At 41.7% G+C, this 21035-nt stretch overlaps 1 protein-coding gene across 6 annotated transcripts in view; it reads right to left on the bottom strand.

The window, feature by feature from the left end:
- Nucleotides 1–18868, bottom strand: part of ATP13A3 (ATPase 13A3) — a 61181-nt gene extending 42313 nt beyond the window's left edge. For 3 of the 6 annotated variants that reach the window (XM_085069435.1, XM_085069439.1, XM_085069433.1), the window contains exons 1-2: nt 18704–18868; nt 17419–17472 (exon numbers count right to left, since the gene is read on the bottom strand). In XM_085069435.1, coding sequence (XP_084925561.1) covers nt 17419–17456 — 38 coding nt within the window. In that variant the 5' untranslated portion in view covers nt 17457–17472; nt 18704–18868. Of the gene's footprint in view, nt 1–8471; nt 8595–17418; nt 17473–18655 lie in introns of those variants that run through there. The other 3 variants (XM_085069434.1, XM_085069436.1, XM_085069438.1) reach the window with 3 other exon arrangements.
- Nucleotides 18869–21035: the final 2167 nt, after the last annotated feature.

Below are 21035 nucleotides of genomic sequence, written 5' to 3' on the forward strand. Positions count from 1 at the left end.
TCCAGATCAATGGATCTCAACTGAGATTCCAATATGGCCAACAAATCAGCGCAGGGGTCTTATAGGACATCATGGCTGTATGAGAGAGAAGTGCAATTGCCCTCATTTAGGGTTGTTCCACTGCTGGGAAGAAACATCAAGTTGTGGGTCTGAAGTAGAGAAGACAAATCTCAGCACTGGCAATAATTCCTGTGATTCAGTAAGCTCATTGAACAGTGGGTAGAATCAGACAGGGAATACATGAGGAGAATTAGAGGCTATTTCTGACTTGCATCATTAGCTCCATCTGCATTATTTTATACAGACTCATTTACTGAGCAACCTTCAACTAATACACACATTCTCAACATGGCACATACTGCCGGTAGTTTTCCATATTAAACTCAAATTCAAATCTCTAAACATAAAAAACACCATAGGGATATTTTCTTAGTTGATTGGTCATGAAAATGATTCCTATTCCACAACAAATAACTGCAGTCTCTCCAATCTTATCCCTTCTGGCACACCATCAGCCCAAGCTTATCAGTAAGAGTTCAAATGTGTAACTGTTTTGTATTTGTCTCCCACTGCCCTGCTGAAAGCTGAGGTTGAACACCATCACATGGAGTGACTTCAGGCTGCTGGGTGAGACTGAATAAACCTAACCAATTCAGAAGAAACTTTAGGAATCTGCATTTGAGTTTTACTTCCTTCTATAATAAGATGGGGAATTAAACATTTCACTATTTTAAATCTTTAATTAAAGATTTAAATAAAAACCTTGGACTTTTCAGACCATGAGAGAGTATGACATTTTACTAGTACTCAAATGAAGTGAGATTGAAATCCACTTGCAAGGAACAATATTAACATGGGAATAGCCAAATATAATGTGCCTCTGATGCACATTACAGGCTGCCACTCAGCCTCTCCCCAGCCCAAGTTCCCTGGGTGTGAATAGCTGGAGAAATCCTCTCCCCCTTTAACAAACTGAAAATAGCAACCTTTTAAAGAAAGAAGTTAAAACCAATGGAAATTGTGGAAGTTACTATCACTCCACTCATAATTTTTACTTACTGAGTTGCTATTATACAGCTAAGCATATTCTACTCAGAGAAGTAGGAAATAACAAAAAGGTCTGTAAAAGAAAACGCTATTTGCCACAGAGATTAAGAGAATGAAATCACTTGCAACATTTTATAACAATGTAGGTACAAATTTAACAAATGGCCTAGAGATCAGCTGAACAGCGTCTGAACTGTAAGTACTTCTAAGAGCATACACTTGAGTCACAAGCTTAAACAATAAATCTGCAACTTTGCAAAATACAGTATATCCAAATTAAGTTGAACAGCATTTTCTATTTGTCTCTATGCTGAAGAGTATGCAGCTGTGAGCAGGATAGCACCTGCAGCTTCAGACTTAAGCTGATACTATTTTGGAGCTAAAATAAATCACAAATTGGATCACTGAAGAAATTACAGCAGTGTACAGAGCTTAAAAGTATATGCATCCCTCCCAGTGAAGAAAATGCTGCACCTTTTCTCAATTACTACACCACTGCTTATTTGCTCATCTATCCTAACTAAACAATCAGGATACCAGACAATTGCACCAAAATATTTGTAAGTAACAAACATTTGTAGCAGCAGTATAAAAGGTGCAAGTGAACCCATAGCATATTTATTAAGCAAGTTGTTCTAAAAGCACCTGAGGAAGTCTCCATCAGTTCACCTGAAGAGTCCTGCAAGTCACACTTTTGAAGGACTACTGGCTTACCGTCAGGTCAGTTTTATAAAAGTTGGCAAACTACCTCAGTGCAAATTTTACCCTTAGAGTTTGATTTGTGGGGTGGGAAGCAAAGAAAATCTTCCCTCTGGTTTCTTCAACATTTGTCCCAATTCCACAATCCTTAAGAACTAGTTCATACACACATTGTTGCCATCTGTTTATTCTTCCAGTTTTTCAATATAAGTAGAAGTTTCATAGCTTCAGGAGAAAAACCTTAAAGTCTGGACAAATTACAGCTACAAAAGAAAAAAATTTCTATATCTCCCGCAATCACTGGGTGAATTTAAATCCCAGATTTCTCAGATTAAAACGCACATTTGAAAGCTGAAGTCTTTAATAAAATCCATATATGAATACGCATAAAAAATTACCAAGTTACTACTTTTTCTTATGCTCTTATCATCTGTCTGCTTAAAATACATAAGTAAACTTACACATTTATATCTTAAACACTCCCTATTTTATTCTTCACAGATTTTTGTAAAAAGTCCTCTGACAACTAATAGATTCTCTTACCAACAAGCAGTCCAGCAGCTGTCCTCTGCACTTGCTTTTGTTACCATGAGCTAGCAAGGCAGTTCTTAATAACGGAGACCCTATCTACAAGGGAAGTCCTGACAAATGAACTATTTTGTCTAAAATCTAAAAAAAGTCTCCAAGGGCTTTTCAAACTGTTATCAAAAGATTAACATATCAAAGAAAATTTGGCACTGCTTGGAATGCTTTTTTTTTTCCTCTTCCCTCCAGTGTGGCCGAACAATTGCAAGACTGTGGCCGGGCTGGCGCGGAGGCTGCGCTTCCAGGCATCAGCCGCCCGGTCCAGCTCCTTCTATTCAAACAACAAATGCCTCCCCAGGAGCCTGCAGACACTTGCAGGGCTATGCACGAGCCCTGATACTATCTGCCCAGCTAAAAGCATCTATGCTTCTGACCAAACCCTTCCTTGTATTTACAGCGCTTGCCAGTGAAGACAACAACATTCATTTCGAGGAGCTAAAGGCAGCAGGTCAGAAATGCACACATTTCTCACTCTCAGCATTTTAGAGTTTATCACAGAGCATAACCAAGCAATCACACACACCAAAGCAGATGACCTTTAGAGACCGAGTGCTACAAAGCCGAGAAAGTGAACTTTGTCACTACCTCAACATCACAGAAACATGGTACTTTTCTGTACAAGACAAGGCTCAACCAGCTCTGCTTTGGTAGTAACACAAAGGGCAAATGAAGAGATTAGCAAGGGAGACAGAAAAAGCAAGAGACCCACATGAAAGAGGCCAAACTTCACTTCTGTGCAAAGATTAATATAAGTAAATCTTCCTCAGTACCCTACGTAATCACTCTCAATAAATAAATCAAACAAAGTAAACTAATACAGGAAGAAAATTAAGAACAAAAAAAACCTGACTGACCTGTCTAGAAAACAATCAAATACGATTCCTATTCCTGACATCTGAGCTGTTGTCTCAGCAAGTGACTCGCCTGGCTCTCCTGGGTCCAAACAAGCTACCTAAAGGACTAAAACTTCTCTTCCAGAACTTATTTACAACAAATACACCCTTCACTAAGAGACACTTAACAGCTCAATGTCATTAAAAGTCTTTCATATTTCTGAATTTAAAAACACCTTAAAAGTCATCATCGTCAACTGTGTCCCAACTAGCTGCCAAAACACAGGGAAAAAATGGGGTTTTTTTGCAACTAGAAAGCCAAACATTATTTAGGTCACTCATAAATTAAACATTTCTGCACTTTAGAGCCATACTTTCTACACTTTACCCCAAGAAGAAATCAACCCTACAAGGGAACAGACCTTACAAAGGCAATGTTTACCACTGGGCATATTCTTTTGCTCCAGCACCATGAGATTCCCACACACTGATCTCACTTACCAAACAGTCCATTTTTGCCAAACATTATAGCAAAAGTTTTGAGGATTCATGCAATGGGCCTAAAATGAAGAGAATTGCTCCATATACACAAAACACCAGCTAATGCTCAATCTCTGCCATACATACATGGCAGTAAAGAAATTAAAACTGAAGAAGTACTCAAACTGGAAGAGCCATAACAGGACAGGAAGAGGAATAAATGTATCTTCTAAGGAAATATAATCCGACTTCTTAGGAAAGATGAAAACAGCCTGGGCTATAGCTGACCATTAGCAGAAGAGGATGGCAGCTCATTTTCCCAAGTGACTGACAAAATGATGAGTGTAATCTTTTGCCCTGCCGTAGAAGCCACCTTTCCACATCACCTTACATGGGTTGTGCTTCAGGTGCTGCACAGGACCATTTGGCACACCAAAGGACACAGTTCTGCACTCATACCTCAGGCCAAATGCCAAAAGATGCTCTGAATATTAAGGGTATTTCAAAATTCGAATGCTACCCATCTCCCATCTGCATATAAAACAAAGTACCTCTTAGCTAAGTACCAGCAGTAAAAAGCAATGAAAATGCTTCTTCAAAATTATTCCAGACGATTTAAGAACTTCCTTCCCCCAGACCATGGAAATACTTCTCAGCACAACAAAAAAAACGTGTTCTTGACCCAAGAACCTCCTCTGCCACTGTGCTAATGAGACCTCTCGGTCTGTACAACACTGGCCATGCAAAGCTGCATTTGACACATCTGCTTTCAGTGCATCTGGAATATTTATCCCCATGTCAGAACTGCCAGCGGGCAAGGAAAGGAGTTCTAGGTATAGCCTAGGAGACCATGATCCAGAAAAAGCACACTTTTAAATGGAGCTATAAAAATACAAGGAAAAGTCTTATCAGCTATTACTACTTGAGCCTGCAGCTCCTGCCCATGCCAACTGCCAATGAGTTCCACATACAATACCTGAAAAGCTGAACCTAAAACACTGACTTAATTTAAAACATGTTCTAACAATAAATAAATGGACAAGGATGCAAGATTAAGAACATGTAAGGATCAGAAAAAGAAATTATAAAATATTTACATGCACATTCTTCTCAAAACACATTTCATAATATGCTGCACATGCTAAAAATCAATCATCAAAAAAGCAAATTTGAACACAACATTTCAAGCATGCAAGGGATGAAACGAAAATTTCTGCCCACTGTGTTTTGGACATAAATCCTGCATTTACTTTCCAGTCCTTCTGCTTTACCTAAGACATCCTATTTTAGCATCTACAAAAATAATGTACTATTTCCTAAAATTTCTCCACTGGCAGATTTTGAGACGGGCAGAACCTGCAGCCACTCAATGAAAAAAGGACCATTTTAAAAGACTTGCAATCAAAAACTGGGAGTCATTTAAATGGCTATGAGAAAGTCCTGCCAAAATGCACACTACAACATCTTGTCACCAATCAGTCTATTCAGGATTCTTCATTAGTCTCTGTACCTGCTCAAAGGAAAGAGTTTCCAAGTTCGTTTTCATGGATTCTCAGTCTCCAAGGAGCTTCTGTACACAGGTATGTCTGCATTCCACATTTTTACTTTCTCTGATATGCACCACTGTTGCAGGTACCCAGGACACCACAGCCATGGTGTGCGTGCCAGACAGATTGTGCTGCACCCTGGACTTGGAAGGATTCACACTGCAGCACAATGCTAGAGATGTCTCACACCACCTGGCAAGCCTGACACCACATGTGAGCCTCTTTGCCTCTCCCCAAAACATAAAACCCACGTCACTCAAAGATCACCTTGAAATTCAAACAGATCCCTTTACAAGGGATACACAACTTAGCCAAAGGCCTGGGGCTATCATGCTTTTGTGACCATAAAAACTAAAAGGTTATGACTTTTACTTCAACATGCACTACCATGAGCTTACACATGTAGTTTAAATGCACTTGCAAAGCTTTCAGTATTATTTCAACATATCTGTATTTTTACAAGCATGTGGTTTACAAACGCAAGAGATACTCTGCCTGAGAGGCACCATCACCCTGAGAAATGCACCTTACAGAAATGGGAGCTGATGCAGTTTACAGCTCTCCAGTAACAGGCTCTCTTGCAGCTGAACCTTTAAATACAAAGTTATCCACATAACATACAACAGATGCTTGGGTAAGACATACAAACTAAAATAACTATGGAAGATCAAAAATCCTCCAACTATATTCTGAAAGGAGTTAAGGTTATAATTTGTACTACAAACAAAGCTTAACACTTTAGTCAACTAACCAAGCTCTAACAATAAGAATGACATAATAGTTTAATGAATACATGGAAATTTTACAAGTACACGAGCTAAATTTTAACAAAGCCCTCCACTCAATACCTATTTTATCACTTCCCATCTTAGGCTTTCTGTTATAATACAAGCTTTTGTTTCTGTGTTTAGGCTTAAGGAAGACCATTGTATCCAACAATCGCCAAACCAAAACTGTATTTACATTTGTAGAGTGTATTCTTTGTAAAGTATACTTTTTGCAGGCTGTAATAGCAATTGCAATGTTTATAGTAGAGTACAGGCTACATTAAGGAAAGATAATTCTACATCTAACAATAAACTCAGTATGTCAATACATCATGATAATGAAGTACTATAGCCAATACTACACTCTAAACATACTTTCTAACTGGTCTTCATATCATCATTTTCAGACCACTTAGAAATTTGTTATTAATGTAGCAGCAATGCAGAATTTGAAGATATTTTGGAAGTGAATTTAGGAAAGCTTTTGGTCATCCCAAGGACAATTAGTCAAGCATTTTACCACCTAACCTTCCCAGTATCTCATTTATCTTACTTCAAGCAGCAGCTATTCACATTAATGAAAAATTGAAACTGAAAAACCAAGCACGAAAAATCACAATCACCCAAAGCTTGTTCCCACTCTCAGGCTCACAGAGTCTTCACCCATTTCCTTTCAGATTTCTGGATCTCTTACCTAGCTGCCATGAGGGAAAGAAGACCTGTCTCACAGTCAGGGGATCCAACAAAGCATACATTTATTTTGAATGCTTGTTAGTTCTTTTCTCTCTTGGAAGGGTATACCAAACATTTGGGTTAGAATTCACAGACTGTGTTTTGTTTGTTCTTGGAAGAGAAAGTCAAACTGTTCCAAATACCTTGAGTAAGGCATGGCGCCATTACACCCAGGGTGAGCTCTCAATAGCTGAGCACTGAAGCGTTTCCAAAGAAACGTTCCTTTCTCACATGAGGCAATGTGAACTTTACTCAGCCCTTCTATGTGATTAAATAACCAAGACTTTTATGGTTAGATAATGGGGATGGCAAAGATGCCCCATCCCAGCACCAAGAGACCCACAGCCCTTCCAGTGAAGAACTGGGAGTCTGAAGACCCGGACCCAGCAACAATGGGTCCTTTCAAGGAAGCATTTCCCCTCAGGGGTTGTGCCAAGAGCCCAACCTTTCCTGTGTGGCTGCCGCCTTATTATGCAATGTAGAGTATCTGCTTCCTGGGATATATTTGCTTTTGTAGTATGGATGCTCAATAAAAGGAGGCAATGACTTTTTTTCCTCTTCCTCTTAAATTCTTGGAAAATATTTTTGAGGTTAACATAGGAACATTTGAATCAAATTTCTATTCGTCTGCAAGGAGATCATCAAGCACAACCAGACTAATCACAAGAGATGAACTTTCCTCTAAAGTTTAAATATTTAATTTTTGTTACCTCAGAAGCACATATAGTTGCATACAGCTATGACTACAGCACAGTCATACTCATCGTAAGCAGGCAATTAGCTTTAGTGTCTTCCTTCCCCTTCCCAATTATGACTTAGTACTTTTCACTACTTTCAGCTAAGTGTTCTCAGACAAAGCAGCAGTATTTCTTCAGTTTCCTAAAGTCAAAATGTAAAACTTTAGAGATTCTTAAGTTCCACTATCCAACTATGAAATGGACACAATGCAAGAGTATATTCCAGAATAATAGAAATAGCCCTAAATTGTACTAATTTCTAAAAATGTATTCTGTAAGAAAACCTTACCTGGGGTTTCTAATGTTTACTGAAAGCACAATTTTTTTAAAATGTCATAATAAATTGACACAAAGTCTGAGGAATGTGGCACATTCACTTTACTTAGATCAGAAAAACTTCAAGGAAAGAGCTCTTGTGCACAAACAACTTGTCAATCAACAGAAATACTGTGCCTGACAGAAACTGCTAAAACTCTAAATACCATATAACAACACTAAATATTAAAGTTAAAAGGCTGCATAAAAGAATTAAATTCAATTTAAAATGTCACATATGACAATTTATTTGTCTTGATCTCAAATTACAGTAACTGAAATAATTAACAGAAAAATCTGCAAATAAGTTGCATTCTGAGACTGGACTGCTGTAGAAGACAATTTTTTAATGCAAAGGAATTTACAGGACCTGACAGCTTAGCTCCTGAAAATGATTAATTTACTCTCTGAACTACCATATGAGGCAAGATGGGAAAACCAAGGGGGAAAAGTTGAACTCTCTGTTTCCATGAAAAGTAGTTTGACAAAGACAAGAAGAGAACAGACATACAGGACTGTAACATTTAACTCCATGCCTCCTTGCCTGTAAATGTAAATCTTGGCCCACATCCATCTAGCTACTATGTCCTGGTCATTCACAACAGTCCTACAAACCCAGAAGAGCTTTAGAGATTTAGTAAACAGTTATATTTCAGAGAAGGACTTCTATAATCCATGAAATTAAATTAACTCCCCCCCCCATCCTACTACAATACATTTCATCATTACCTTAAATAGCTCTGTTTAAATGACACTGTGCAGTGCTTCTGTGCCCCTTGGGAATGACCTCCACAGCATCAGCAGTGGGAGACATCTCCTGTATAATGGAAACAGACTGCAAAAATCTACAAGGGATCTCCCTTCAACTGTTGCAATCTTCTCAGTCCTAATGACCATCAGTAAAGGTCTTGAGTCTTGCTTCTTCCGTAAGTAATAGCTTTTGCTTATCACTCCGTTTATAGTTAACCTTTATCCTGCACACTTAGCTTAAGGGAGAAATTCTCCTTTAACATATCTTGTCTGAAGTAATATTCTTATCTCTGCTTGAAATACCTTTTTAAAAAATTTTGTTTCCCAGCCTACAAAAATTGTAACCGTACTAAGAGTTGTAACTGTATCTGTCTTCTCTGCTGTGAGGAGGAAAGTTAGTTTCCTTAAAAGCAAGACTGAAATGTTTCAAGTACATTGTATCAAGAAGTGCTTTTTCCTCAAGCATTGACCTCTCTAACTGAAATATCAACACTGTCTAGCCAAATATTCAGCAGAAGCCTCTTCCCAGATAGCTCTAGTCTACATGCTTGACTCAGATTTCCCCCATCAGCCTTGCTTTTTTCATAAATGTTAGGAAAAACAGAGGTCAGCTACCTAAAGCACCACGAAGGACTGCCATGATTTCACATAAATTAAATGCCCAAGCAGCTTTCACTCCATACCCTTTGTATCAAAGCCACAGAAGAACAGAAAGTTGGGCTGAAGGCTAATAGAGCGACAAAACAATGGGCCAGAAAGGTCAGATCAAACGTGCATTTCCCCTGCAGTCAAGGAGACAGCACAGAGAAAGTCACGTAATGATGCTCCCAAGTGCACAATCTCTAGTACCACGGACGTGCAGGTCAAGAGCTTCCCGAGCCAAAAACCCCATCATCTTATTTAGTACTAAGTGGATTTTTTCTGGGGTTTTTAAAATTATTTTGTGGCACATTTTAAGCTTGCCAACATCCTGCAAAGAACTCCTGAGTTCATTTTTCCTTTATTTTGACCTTCAGTCTATTAGCTTTTATAAACATACACTTTGGTTTCTCCCTGGCCACAGCATTTGGAAAACGAAACTGCCAAGCAACTAGTTCACTGAATATAAGCAAAATAATCAAAAAGGTTTTGAAAAGCTTTGAAGCTCTGAACATTACCTTATTTCTATGGGACAGGTTACTGTATTTTTACTATCTTTCTAGCTGATGTTAGAGGTACCAAGCCCGTTTTCATAGCTGTATATACTACCACACTTTATGTGTATCCAAAGAATGGGAATGCTCTCTGATAGAGGAAAGCATAGATATAAAATACACATTTCAGGAATCTAGCAGAAGTAAGGTGGGAGGTTAGAGCAAAGCACCAAGCAGATTATTCACCACAAAATACTGCCCCACAAACCTAACAAACTCAACTGCCTAGGTGTAGCTCAATGTCTGCACTACTAAATATTACAGTCTCGAAGAAAAATGAGCTTTAGAAAAGGTGAACTACTTCCATTTAGCAATAGGCCAACAGAAAGTATTTCCTCAGGGTGCACACCAAAATATTTTCAACCCAATGCATCTTCTGCTGACAGTACCTCAATAACCAGCACTACTGTCTGACTGCAGGCTGTCTGAGTTCTACCACACCCATCAATGTTACCTACAAGTGTTATCTCACTTCAGCTACACAGACAATTATGGCATTTAAGATACTGTTTCTTTCCAGACATTTATGCCAGCAGAGGATGACAGCAAGCAGAAAAAACTGAGGCTCTATGTTTGTTCCAAATGCAAGGTGCAGACTACACAAATTCCAAACACTTTGCACTGAATCCAGAGCCAAAGACTTCTATGACCTGTTCCAGGAATGGACTTATGTGGAGCAGCATCTCATGCAAAGAGTCAGCAGCTATTTAACACACCAGAAAGTCACTACTGAAATAACCACAAGCTATGAACTGGGGTTACAAATGTTACCAGCATACCAGTACCACCTTAAGGCATAAAAATCCTCCATAACATACTCAGAATGCAACTAGTCCAACAGTCTTCCTACTGAAAAAGAAAACCTGTCTCTGTCTGGGGAAGGGATGTTGCTGGATAATTGAAAGGTGGCAGAAGGAAGAGCGCTATGAGGACACCTCCACCTGCACACCACTGTGTAAGGATTTTGTCAGACTGACATGGCCTTAAGTTATTTTTCATTGTGCTCTCGCTCTACAAAAGGCATGCAATTTGTGTTGTGAAATTTCTGTGTTCCTACATTTTTGCCTGTTCATTACTAAAGTTATTTCTGCTGGAGAAGACAAGGTCATAAAAAATGCAATTTATATTGCCAACAAAAATTAAAATTTGTAGATGAACTAAGGACAATTAAGAAGTTAGGAGCACAAATAGGTTTTCAACCAACATAGACTACACAACAATGGTTTTCCAAGTGCTTCAGTTCACCCAGACACATTAAATCTGCCTCTGCTCCAGACTCATGTCCTTCACCACAGGCTGATCTCACTCAAGCAGCAGAGAGCCATCACAGCAGTACAACTGTAACAAACAGGCAGAACCTGTGTTTCATCCATACCCTGTTGGCACTTGAAGTCTGGCAGTCCAAACTGGACTCAACACCATTACTTCTTACCACAACGCAAGTCTTCAATATTGCCAGCATTAAGGCTCAGTGTGCTGCCTCTACCAATAAAGCATGGCTATGATGCAGGAAAGTAATGTCGAGACTCTCTCGAAGCACTCCCTAAAGTTTTGTGGTCCTCACCAAACGGACCGAGGATGGGGTTAATCTAAAGAATGCACTCTGCAAGACTGCACATTTGACAGCCCTTTTATGTTTCCATTTGAATTACCTAGGTCTAGAAAGAACTTTTTGCTGGCTTGTCAGATCTGGAGTACTGCTCCAGTGACAGAAGCACCACTTTCAGACAGCAGCATCCTCAGCCAAAAGACAGCTCAAGCCAATGGAACAACCCTTTTAATTCACTGGGCTTTGGATCAAGCCTTCACAACATAGTGACAATGGCAGATATGTTAAGAACCCTCCATGACTCTAAGATAAAAATAGCTCCCGTTTGAGAAACAGAGGTAAGAAAAATTATCCCTCTACTCAGAGAAAAAATTCTCTAGCAAAGAGTAATGGGACTTTTCAGGAAATTAATCTGTACCCAAAAGCTATACAGTTCAATAAATATTATTATGGGGTAAAGGTAAAATCAGAGAGGTAATGCAACGTAACTGTACAATCTCCCCACTGGAGGCCAACCATTATCCCTGTCATTGACCTTTCAGCTCCTGCTATCTACTTCAGCCTTAAATGTAGCCTCCAGAAAATAAGCTCTTGCTATCGTTGACATGAAACACCACGGCAGATCTAAAGGGCAGAGTTCATAAGGGCAACTGTACTTTTCTTCATTGATTTGGAGACGTGGTATGACAGCAAATTGCATAGGATTAATTTAAGTGTTTTCACACATTCCAGTTATCTTACAAATCAATTGCTGAAATAGAAGGAATAGCTGGATCCTTTGTTTTGTCATGCAGTCTACTGCAGACAATCAAAAGCAATTTTAACAGTGCATGAAATAATGATATATAAAATAGCATAGCTATACTCGCAGCTGGACCTTCCACTTTGCAATGGGTCCATCCTCACGTAGGCACCTTGTGATGGTGAACATACCACAGTATGGGAACTGCAAAGAGATCTTCAAAGCCAAAGGAGGACCTTTGTAACTATGGATGAGAAACAGAGGATTATCACCTGAGACTAAAGCAGTAATCTGAAGCTACTAAGATTACTAAAATGAATGGAAATTCATCAGTGCTCTGCTAGGCTTAACTCACACATACACACATTGCTACCATGTAGTACCTCCACCACGGAGGTACTACAGCACAAGAAAACTTGCTCCATTGGCAAGAGGCAGCACGCAAGAGAATAAATTTCCAAAACCAATACAAGCATCACAGGTCTAACCATTTGAACTGTACAAGATCTAAACTCACATGATAAAACCAAGAGATTAACAAAAAGAGAGCTGGGTATTTCTCCCTCATTGGCTCAAACTCAACACCAACTAAAACTAGAATCTTATAAAATGAGATGAAAGGGACATTAACAGTGAGCTCAGTCTATTTTCCAACCTAAATCATATACCATTCTTTCTAAACACACAAACTTGTTCTTCATGGCCACAAGTAAAGACTTCTTAAAGTACTGTCTTTACTGTGAGAAAAGTTAAAAGCTTAATTAGTGTTTTCTGTGATGAAACTTAATCCCATTTCAACCTGCCCACAATGGTCACTGAAAATAGCATTTCCTTCTTACAAATCTTTTAAATACTTGAAATCTCTTACATTCCCCTTAAACGCCTCATCTCTTGCCAAAATAACTTGGATTTTCTTCCACATTTATGAAGTTGTTTCCTCGAACTCTGATCACTCGCATTTCTCTACTCTGAACTCCTTCCAAGTGGTCCAAATTCTTCTTGAAGCTTGGCACTCAAAACAGATGCTGTCTGCACAGACTGTACATCAACAGCAAACAAAGCCAATGGATTTAAACTTTACATCTCTCAGACAATACTCCTGTTTAAACATCCCGGTAAGATATTTGCCTTTTCTGCAAACAGCATGACACTGACTCATGTTCAACTTGTGATCCAGTACACCCCCAGGTCCTTTTCTAGTAGCTAACCAGTTATTCCTCACCCTGCATTTCCACAGCTGGCAATTCCTGCCTAAGTGCAGTACTCTGCATTTGTCCCTATTGAATGTCATGCTATTTTTTAGGTTATTTTGAACTCTCATCATGTCCTCCAACACACAGTCCCTGAGAATTTAATAAGCACATTTAATCAGTCAGTTGACTAATGTTTTCATTAAAGGCAACCATACCCAGGACAGAACCCTTGAACATAACCTCCCATTTTAACTCCAAATTGTTAATTACAGTTCTCCAAATAGGACCATCTACCCCCAGATCATGCCTTCATTTACTTATGAGGCCATTAAAATGAGGAAAACCTTATTAAATCAATCAATCAATCAATCAGGTAACAAAGCCTCCACTGCTTCTGCTATAGCCACAGAGCCTTCTGCTCTGCAGTAAAAAGGTATTAAAGCTTTAGACACAATTACTTTTCCCACAAATCAGTTCATGCTGCTGTATCTTCCAAGCACTTGAAAACAGAATGTTTGCTTATTAATGTCAACTGATGGGAAAAACTAAGACAAACTGAACTGTCAGACTGCAACTCCTCTTCCTCAGCTCTCTTCCCTTGTAACTGTCTGCAAACTCATCCTTTGCCAGTCTTCTTGTACTTCCGAGTACTAGAAGAGTAGTTCTAGATGATATTTTTGAACTGTTTTGAGAATTGTACAGTGAAGCTTATCAGGGCTAGTTGACACAGAAAGATCTAGTGGAAGTACAGTGTAGTGTAAAATACTACTTTATCACAAGCATTCATAAGATTAAGCACCTGCATGGCTCTATGTGAAAGAAAGCAAGCAAAATAGGCCCTAAGCACTTCAGATGTTTTGCACCTTCTGTAGATACATTCACTCCCCACTGAATCAAGTGAGACGTTTCCCTCTCTTCCTCCTACTACTGACATACTTGTACAGATAGCTGGCTTTTATCTCTTGCTACTTGCCATGTCATTTGCACTTCAGCCTTTGAGGTATCTGCCTGTACTACTCTTTTACACATGTTCTTCATCATAATGGGACCTACTTTCACACTCTACATCTATTTTCTTCTTGCATCCCAAGTCAGTAAAAACTTGTTATATAAGCTTTCTCAAAAGCCTTCCCATTACACTGCTCTGTCTCCTACTCTTTAAAAGAACCAGCTCTGATTTCACAGCCATTGCCATTTATGACTTCTTATTTTGACATCATCTAGCTAGAATAAAATCTAAAGGAGCTGCCATTTTTGTTGCTCTATGCACCCTCTAAACTGAAAATATCACTGCCATATAACTTTGCTAAAGGTCAAAAGAGAAAGAGTCGGGTATTTTGATTTTGAAGGATGATCTTTCAGTCTTAAATACCACATAAAAAAATCTCAATCCAACTAAAAAGTAATGGACTTGCTACCACTTCTAGTACCATGAGCTTCCAAAGAGCTGCTTTAAGATGAACAATGCAATGCCACAATTCTAATAAAGCAGAACCACAAAAAAAAAAAAAGGGCTAAATACTTTCAGATGAAAAACACACAAATAAAAAGTAAAAATACAGAATGAATGTAAATACAGCTAATTGGGTTCAGTTTGACAGGATTACAAATGTGATTGACATGGCACCAATTCAGGGCAAGCAGCAAGATTCCATGGCCAGGGAGACCCCTTCCCAATCCCAAACTGCACACAGTGCTCCAGGAAGATGGTGCTGAACTTATACATTTTACAAAAGAAGCAGCAAGACACAGCTCTCCAGCATTTTGTGTAGATCACATCCATAACTCCTGAAGAGAAACCATGAATCACCCATTTTTTTTTATTCAAACCTGCCTTTCAGCTACCAAAAATTGAAGTTTACAGTCTTATTTCAATCAGGAATAAAGGTGTCAGCCTTGGAGCTATAATACAACCACAGTTTGTTACAAAATGAACTTTTGATCTCTGCTATGCAGATTATTTAACAAAGGAAGCAGCTTTTTTTTATGAATGAAAACTATTTTTAGGTCATTGTGTAACAGTGAAAGGGAAACATTTTCAGATTACTGTTATTTTAATCATTTTTCAATTTTTTTGGTGAAATTAGGATTTTTGAAATAGTATTTTTCTTGTATGAACTCCTTCATGCTGAACACAACTAGATCCATGCATTAGTTGGAATGCTGGGGAGTTTTTTGCCACTGGAAGTCCATAAAACCTACTCATCTGCACAGTATGACTCCAGACCCAAAGCAGGTTTGACCACATTAGATACCATGCTGTGGAGACCAGTCCCTGCTCAAAACCCATGCACTTAAATACAAGTCCTATTCTCCAATGCAATTCTTGCAGACACTCAAAAGATGAGCCTGAACACACACAGCAGAACAACATATTTTCACATTATGTTGATAAGGTTTGGACACTGAGTAAACTAAATCTAAGGAAACCCTTTTTTTTATAAATTTCCAAAATTCCAGAGTTTTAGAAGATTTAACTAAAGGACTGTTTCACAAGGCAATAAAGGAATGAAACCTCATCTCTCCATGACAGCTACTATCAGGTTCATACCACACAGACATTAAATAAAGTGTTACAACCGTGCTCCATGCTCTGCAGTTAAAGATGCTTGAGCACAGCACTCAACAGAGACATTTATCACAACAGAAGCAATAATTTTTACAACAGACCTTGGACAAGCTAAGTCAGAGTAATCCCCTGTTGCAGATTTCTGTTGTTTATAGAAATAAAGCAAACAGTATCTGAAGGCGTCCAGAAAAAGGAACAAAGGTGCAATGGTCAAAACACTTGATGAAAACCTGACCTTTCCATGTCAGCTCCCAGTTCTAGTACAGATTTTCTCTATGACCTGGACAATCCACTTGGACGTGGCTTTAACAATAAAAAGGTATTTTACTTCCACAGAATAAATGGAATTTGTCTTCATCCCACAGAAAATCAATGTCTTGTTGGCTGTTTTATACTCCACACAGAAAACAGTAAGGATACTATATCCTCAAGGCAAACAAGAAAAAATTAATCTGAGGATTCCCTGTCAATACAGAAATTTTTATTTCCTTTTAAAAAATAATTTATTAGGAACACAGCAAAACAGCTTGTCTGATGCACCATGCCTGTCACATGGCACAGCAGCACAACAGGACTGAATCACAAAGTTTCTCAATCACTCAGACCTCATGATGCAACTTCCCTTCCTGCTAGGCAGCCCCCACACTCCCTTGTTAGGCACTGCAAGCTTCCTGATCAGGCAGCTGGGACCTTCCACCCCTCTGCCTCCAGGTTAGGGATGAATCAGTGCCTATCCATACCATGAGTCCTCCCCAGACTAGAAAGAAATGAAAAAGAAATACAGCAACAGACACTTGATCCTAGAAGACAACTAACAAAAAAAAGTTAAGGGGTGAGAGCATAATGAGCTCGAAGTCTATAGAACATTTCTGGAAGACACCAAGCAGAGCACCTGGAACAGCACCACTGCTCCTGGGAGGCATTTGGGAAGGCAGCAGCTGCTGTCCAGCAGCTCTGCTCTGATAGAGTCTGCAGAACTGCTCAGACTCCTTTCACTGCTTTCACCTCCTTGTATCACTGACAGTCAGATTTGGCCAAAACCAAAGCTCACAAAAAGACCTCTCTCACTCTTTTTCTGAAGCACTTTAAAAGCTGATAACCTTGGAGCACATCAGTTTCTCCTAGCTGACCTAGATGCTCACACTGGAATCCTCCACACAGCCAGAAGCCAGTGTTCTTTCCCACAGGTGACTACACCAACAGATGACATTTTTGTTTTACTAACTCATGTTAATTATATGCTTCTTAGAAGTCAGGAGAGTTAAACGAATACCAATCAATTTCCAAGTCAACTGGACAGTTTAAAGTTTACACAGTACATTTTCTTTAAACTTTGTAAAATTGTATTTGTAAGTAGCCAACAAGAAAAAGCAGCTTGCAAAGGCAGCAGTACACAGCCATCAATGTCATGCCAAATACCAAGACAAACACTTCCTCAGTGTATGTGCAGTAAAGACATATTGCTGTGACCCATGATACTGATACAGGGACATTAAATGTATGAGGACCTCACTTATACCACAGAGTAAATTTAAATAATGCTAAAGAAGCTGTTTCTCCACAACCTCAAGAAAATCAATATTCTACAGGACATAACAGTGTTGTACAAAAAATTAAGAAAATGTAAAGTAGCAATTCTTTCCAACATGATGGAACTGATGGCTGCAAAATATTGCTAACCTGTCTGAAGAGCCAGTGTGTGGACAAATCCCATACATACAACAGCTGAGTCACCTACAACAAAAAAAAAAAACAAAAACAGTCAGAGTCATGAATAGACTAAATAAAATATAATCTTGATTGTCCTTGCTACAAAAACACCAAACAATTCTAGTGAGGGCATACTGCAGAGAAAACACATTAATGAATTGTAAAGCTGGTACAAAAAACTCAGCAACCTCAGAGGAGGAAGCAGTGAGACAGCGTGGCCAGACAACTATCAGCACTCATGTTAGAACAGTTTAGAGTTAACCATCTCCCACTGCTGGCGGCTATGCTACCTCAGCCTCTTGAAGGGCTCCCAAAGTCTCTTCCAAATACAGCACCTGCAGGGATACACTGATCCCAGCACGCGAGCCAGAACACTGGTGGTAGCAGCAAGCTTTTCAGAGTCGATACTGTAGATACTCAAGCTTTTCTTTCCCTTAAGTATCAATTTTGTTTAAATTCTCAGTGTTTAATTCACCTAGTAGCTGTTTATCCCTGAACAACCATAAACAGGCCTCCTTTTCAGGATGACGCAGTGGTTGTCAGAGGTGCTCGCAGGGCGAGATCCCCGTCTCCATAGCTCGGCTGATAGAAACGTGCTCTGTAACCCTTGTCAGCAGCGGGAGAACGCACTGACTCATGTGCTGAAAAAAGATGAGACGCATTGAGTCCCCATCTTGGACTGCGAAAGTTTCTCTTTAGTAGACGATCCACCAGCATTCTCCACCGACCCCGCCACTGCAGAACACGCTGACGTGTGCCCAGGCAGCGGAACGCGCGGTGTTCGGTAACCGGGAGCGCCAGCAGAGCTGGGGCCGGGCTGCAAGAACGGAGGAAGCGGCACGGGAGCGCTGCCCGAGCTGCCGAGGGTGCCCCGACGGCCCGGGGAGGCCCTGGGCAGCGCGGGGGGGCGGCCGGGCCGCTGGGCCAGCGCCGCACGTGTCCGGACACCGGCGACCGGGACACGCCGGGCGCCCGCGCTCCCGGCCACGCACGCCCCTTCCCCGGGCGACGGGGCTGCCCGAGCCGCGGGACCCGCTCCACGGCACCGGCCCCGCCGCGACCCCCGCGTCCGCGCCGGCTCGCCCCGCGGGAGCTGCCGCGGGCGGAGGAGCGGCCGGCGCGGTTGAAGGGCGCTGCGGGCGGCCGCGCCGCGCCCGGGGCGGCGGAGGCTGCCGGCGCCGCCGGAGGCCCGCGGACCCTCCCTCACCTGCCGCGCCGGCCCGGGCCGTGCCTGCGACCCCGCGGCCCCACTCACCGGCGGCCTCAGCGCAGCCCCATCGCCGGCGGGGCGGGCGCGGGACCGGCGCGGGACCGGCGCTCCCCCCCCACCCCGCCCGCCGCGCGCGCGGCTGCGGCTGCCTCGCGAGGCGCGAGCGGATCCGCCGCCAACCGGCTGCACGCGCCGGCCGCGCTGAGCGGGGCGGGGCGGGGCGGGCACGGAAGTGACGGCGGCGCGGCACGCGCCAGCCCCGTCCAGTACCGGAAGAGCGGGGTGTCGCGCGGGGCCGAGAGGGGCGGGGCGGGAGGGGGCGGGGCTTGGGCGAAGGGCGGGGCTTATGAGGGGCTGGGGAGCACGTGGGGACATGGCTGTGGGACATGGCTGTGTGGGACATGGATATGTGTGACATGGCTGTGTGGGACATGGCTGTGGGACATGGATGTGTGTGACATGGATGTGTGGGACATGGATATGTGTGGGACATGGCTGTGTGTGACATGGCTGTGTGGGACATGGCTGTGGGACATGGATGTGGGACATGGATATGTGGGACATGGCTGTGGGACATGGATATGTGTGACATGGCTGTGTGGGACATGGATATGTGTGACATGGCTGTGTGGGACATGGCTGTGGGACATGGCTGTGGGACATGGCTGTGGGATATGGATATATGTGACATGGCTGCGTGTAACATGGCTGTGGGACATGGATATGTGTGACATGGATATGTGTGACATGGCTGTGTGGGACATGGCTGTGGGACATGGATGTGTGGGACATGGATGTGTGGGACATGGATGTGTGGGACATGGATATGTGTGACATGGCTGTGTGGGACATGGACATGTGGGACATGGCTGTGTGGGACATGGCTGTGGGACATGGATGTGTGGGACATGGATGTGTGGGACATGGACATGTGGGACATGGCTGTGCAGCACTCTGGGGGGAGGACAAAGGGTCCCTTGGGACGAGGATGGCAGTGGGTGTTGGGCTGCAGGGCCTCACCTCAGGGTGCGAGTGGAGGCTCCCAGGGGTGCCCCAGGCCATGCCTGCTGGCCATGGTGTGTCCCCTGTGTGTCCCTAAAAGCTGCAGGGCAGACATCTCCACTGAGTCTAGCTCTGACAGTCACCTTCCAGCATCAGCTCATTGCCATGGGATGGGGAGCAAGAAAGCCAAGACCTTTACAGCTGCTGTTGGAGAATCTGACTCCATCCAGCATGGGCAACTAACAGACCTGCCAAGTGGTCTTTCCTATTGCCTTATCTACACCTTCTTTTAATAACCCATCCCTGCTTCTGTCAACTGTCTGCTGAATTTTGAAGAGCACTGCAAATCATATAGTGGATTTGTAAGCCAAAATAGGATCTATATTTGTTTTCACACAGCACTATTTTTTTTCCAGTAGTTCTTCTCCATTGCAGATGAAGGGAGCCATTGACTGTTCCATCTCATTGCATGCAACCCCAACAGTGACTGAACAGGAGTTACCTCCACCTGGCAGAACATCACATCCTGCGACAGCTCCAGTGGCTCCACAGCTCTGGGGTGAGTCAGCCCAGCACAGGGATCCAGCAGGAAATTCTGATAGTAATAGAAAGGAAAGATACGGTTTTCTGTTGGCCCAGTGAGTTGAGCTCATTGTCTCATGTGACCACTGTTTAAGGGAATGAGAGGAAAAGAAAATGAGAAACAAAACTGCCCCTTTTGGCAGCCACCCACACATTAAGCATATTACTGAGCTGCTCTGACTCAAATCAGATGGTTGCCTTCCTCTACTCAAAAAAAAATTAAAACCATCTATTTTCTGTTAATGTGCTAACTCTTGTACTGTCACAGGTCAATCCTCTGTTGACTGCACACTTCATTGACCACCTCACTGCTCTTGCCAAAGACTGGTGTCAGCCTGGCCAAGGTTCTATCTCCACTTACTTGGGACACACCAGTTACTCGGTTTCATGTAATGACTCAACAGTTACTTCCCCTGATTCTCTGGAAATTCAGTGATACAGTATTTGCTAAGAAATCAGTACTAAGGGTTTGGTCATCTTCTCAGGCAATTCTTAAAATACCTTTGCATGGAAGTTTTAAAAACAAGTGTTAACCAGTAGTTTTCATTCACTCTGGTTACATGTGAAAGACAAAAAGACCTGCAGTTAAATACGGGGACATCATTTGGTCCATTTTTCAAAGAAAGAACAGAAAAAAATACTGAAGAACTTCTGCAATTACTTTTTTTTTTCATTGAATTGTAATTGTTGCTGTCCAACATCCAACCTAAATCACTGCTAGGATTTTCTTTGTGCCTCAAGAAAATGCCACTGGGTGGTGATCAATGGTACTGGCCAATATATTTTCACTGAA

Source organism: Lichenostomus cassidix, chromosome 9 (genome assembly GCF_008360975.1).
Source record: "Lichenostomus cassidix isolate B80296 chromosome 9, HeHo_3.0, whole genome shotgun sequence".
NCBI lineage: Eukaryota > Metazoa > Chordata > Aves > Passeriformes > Meliphagidae > Lichenostomus > Lichenostomus cassidix.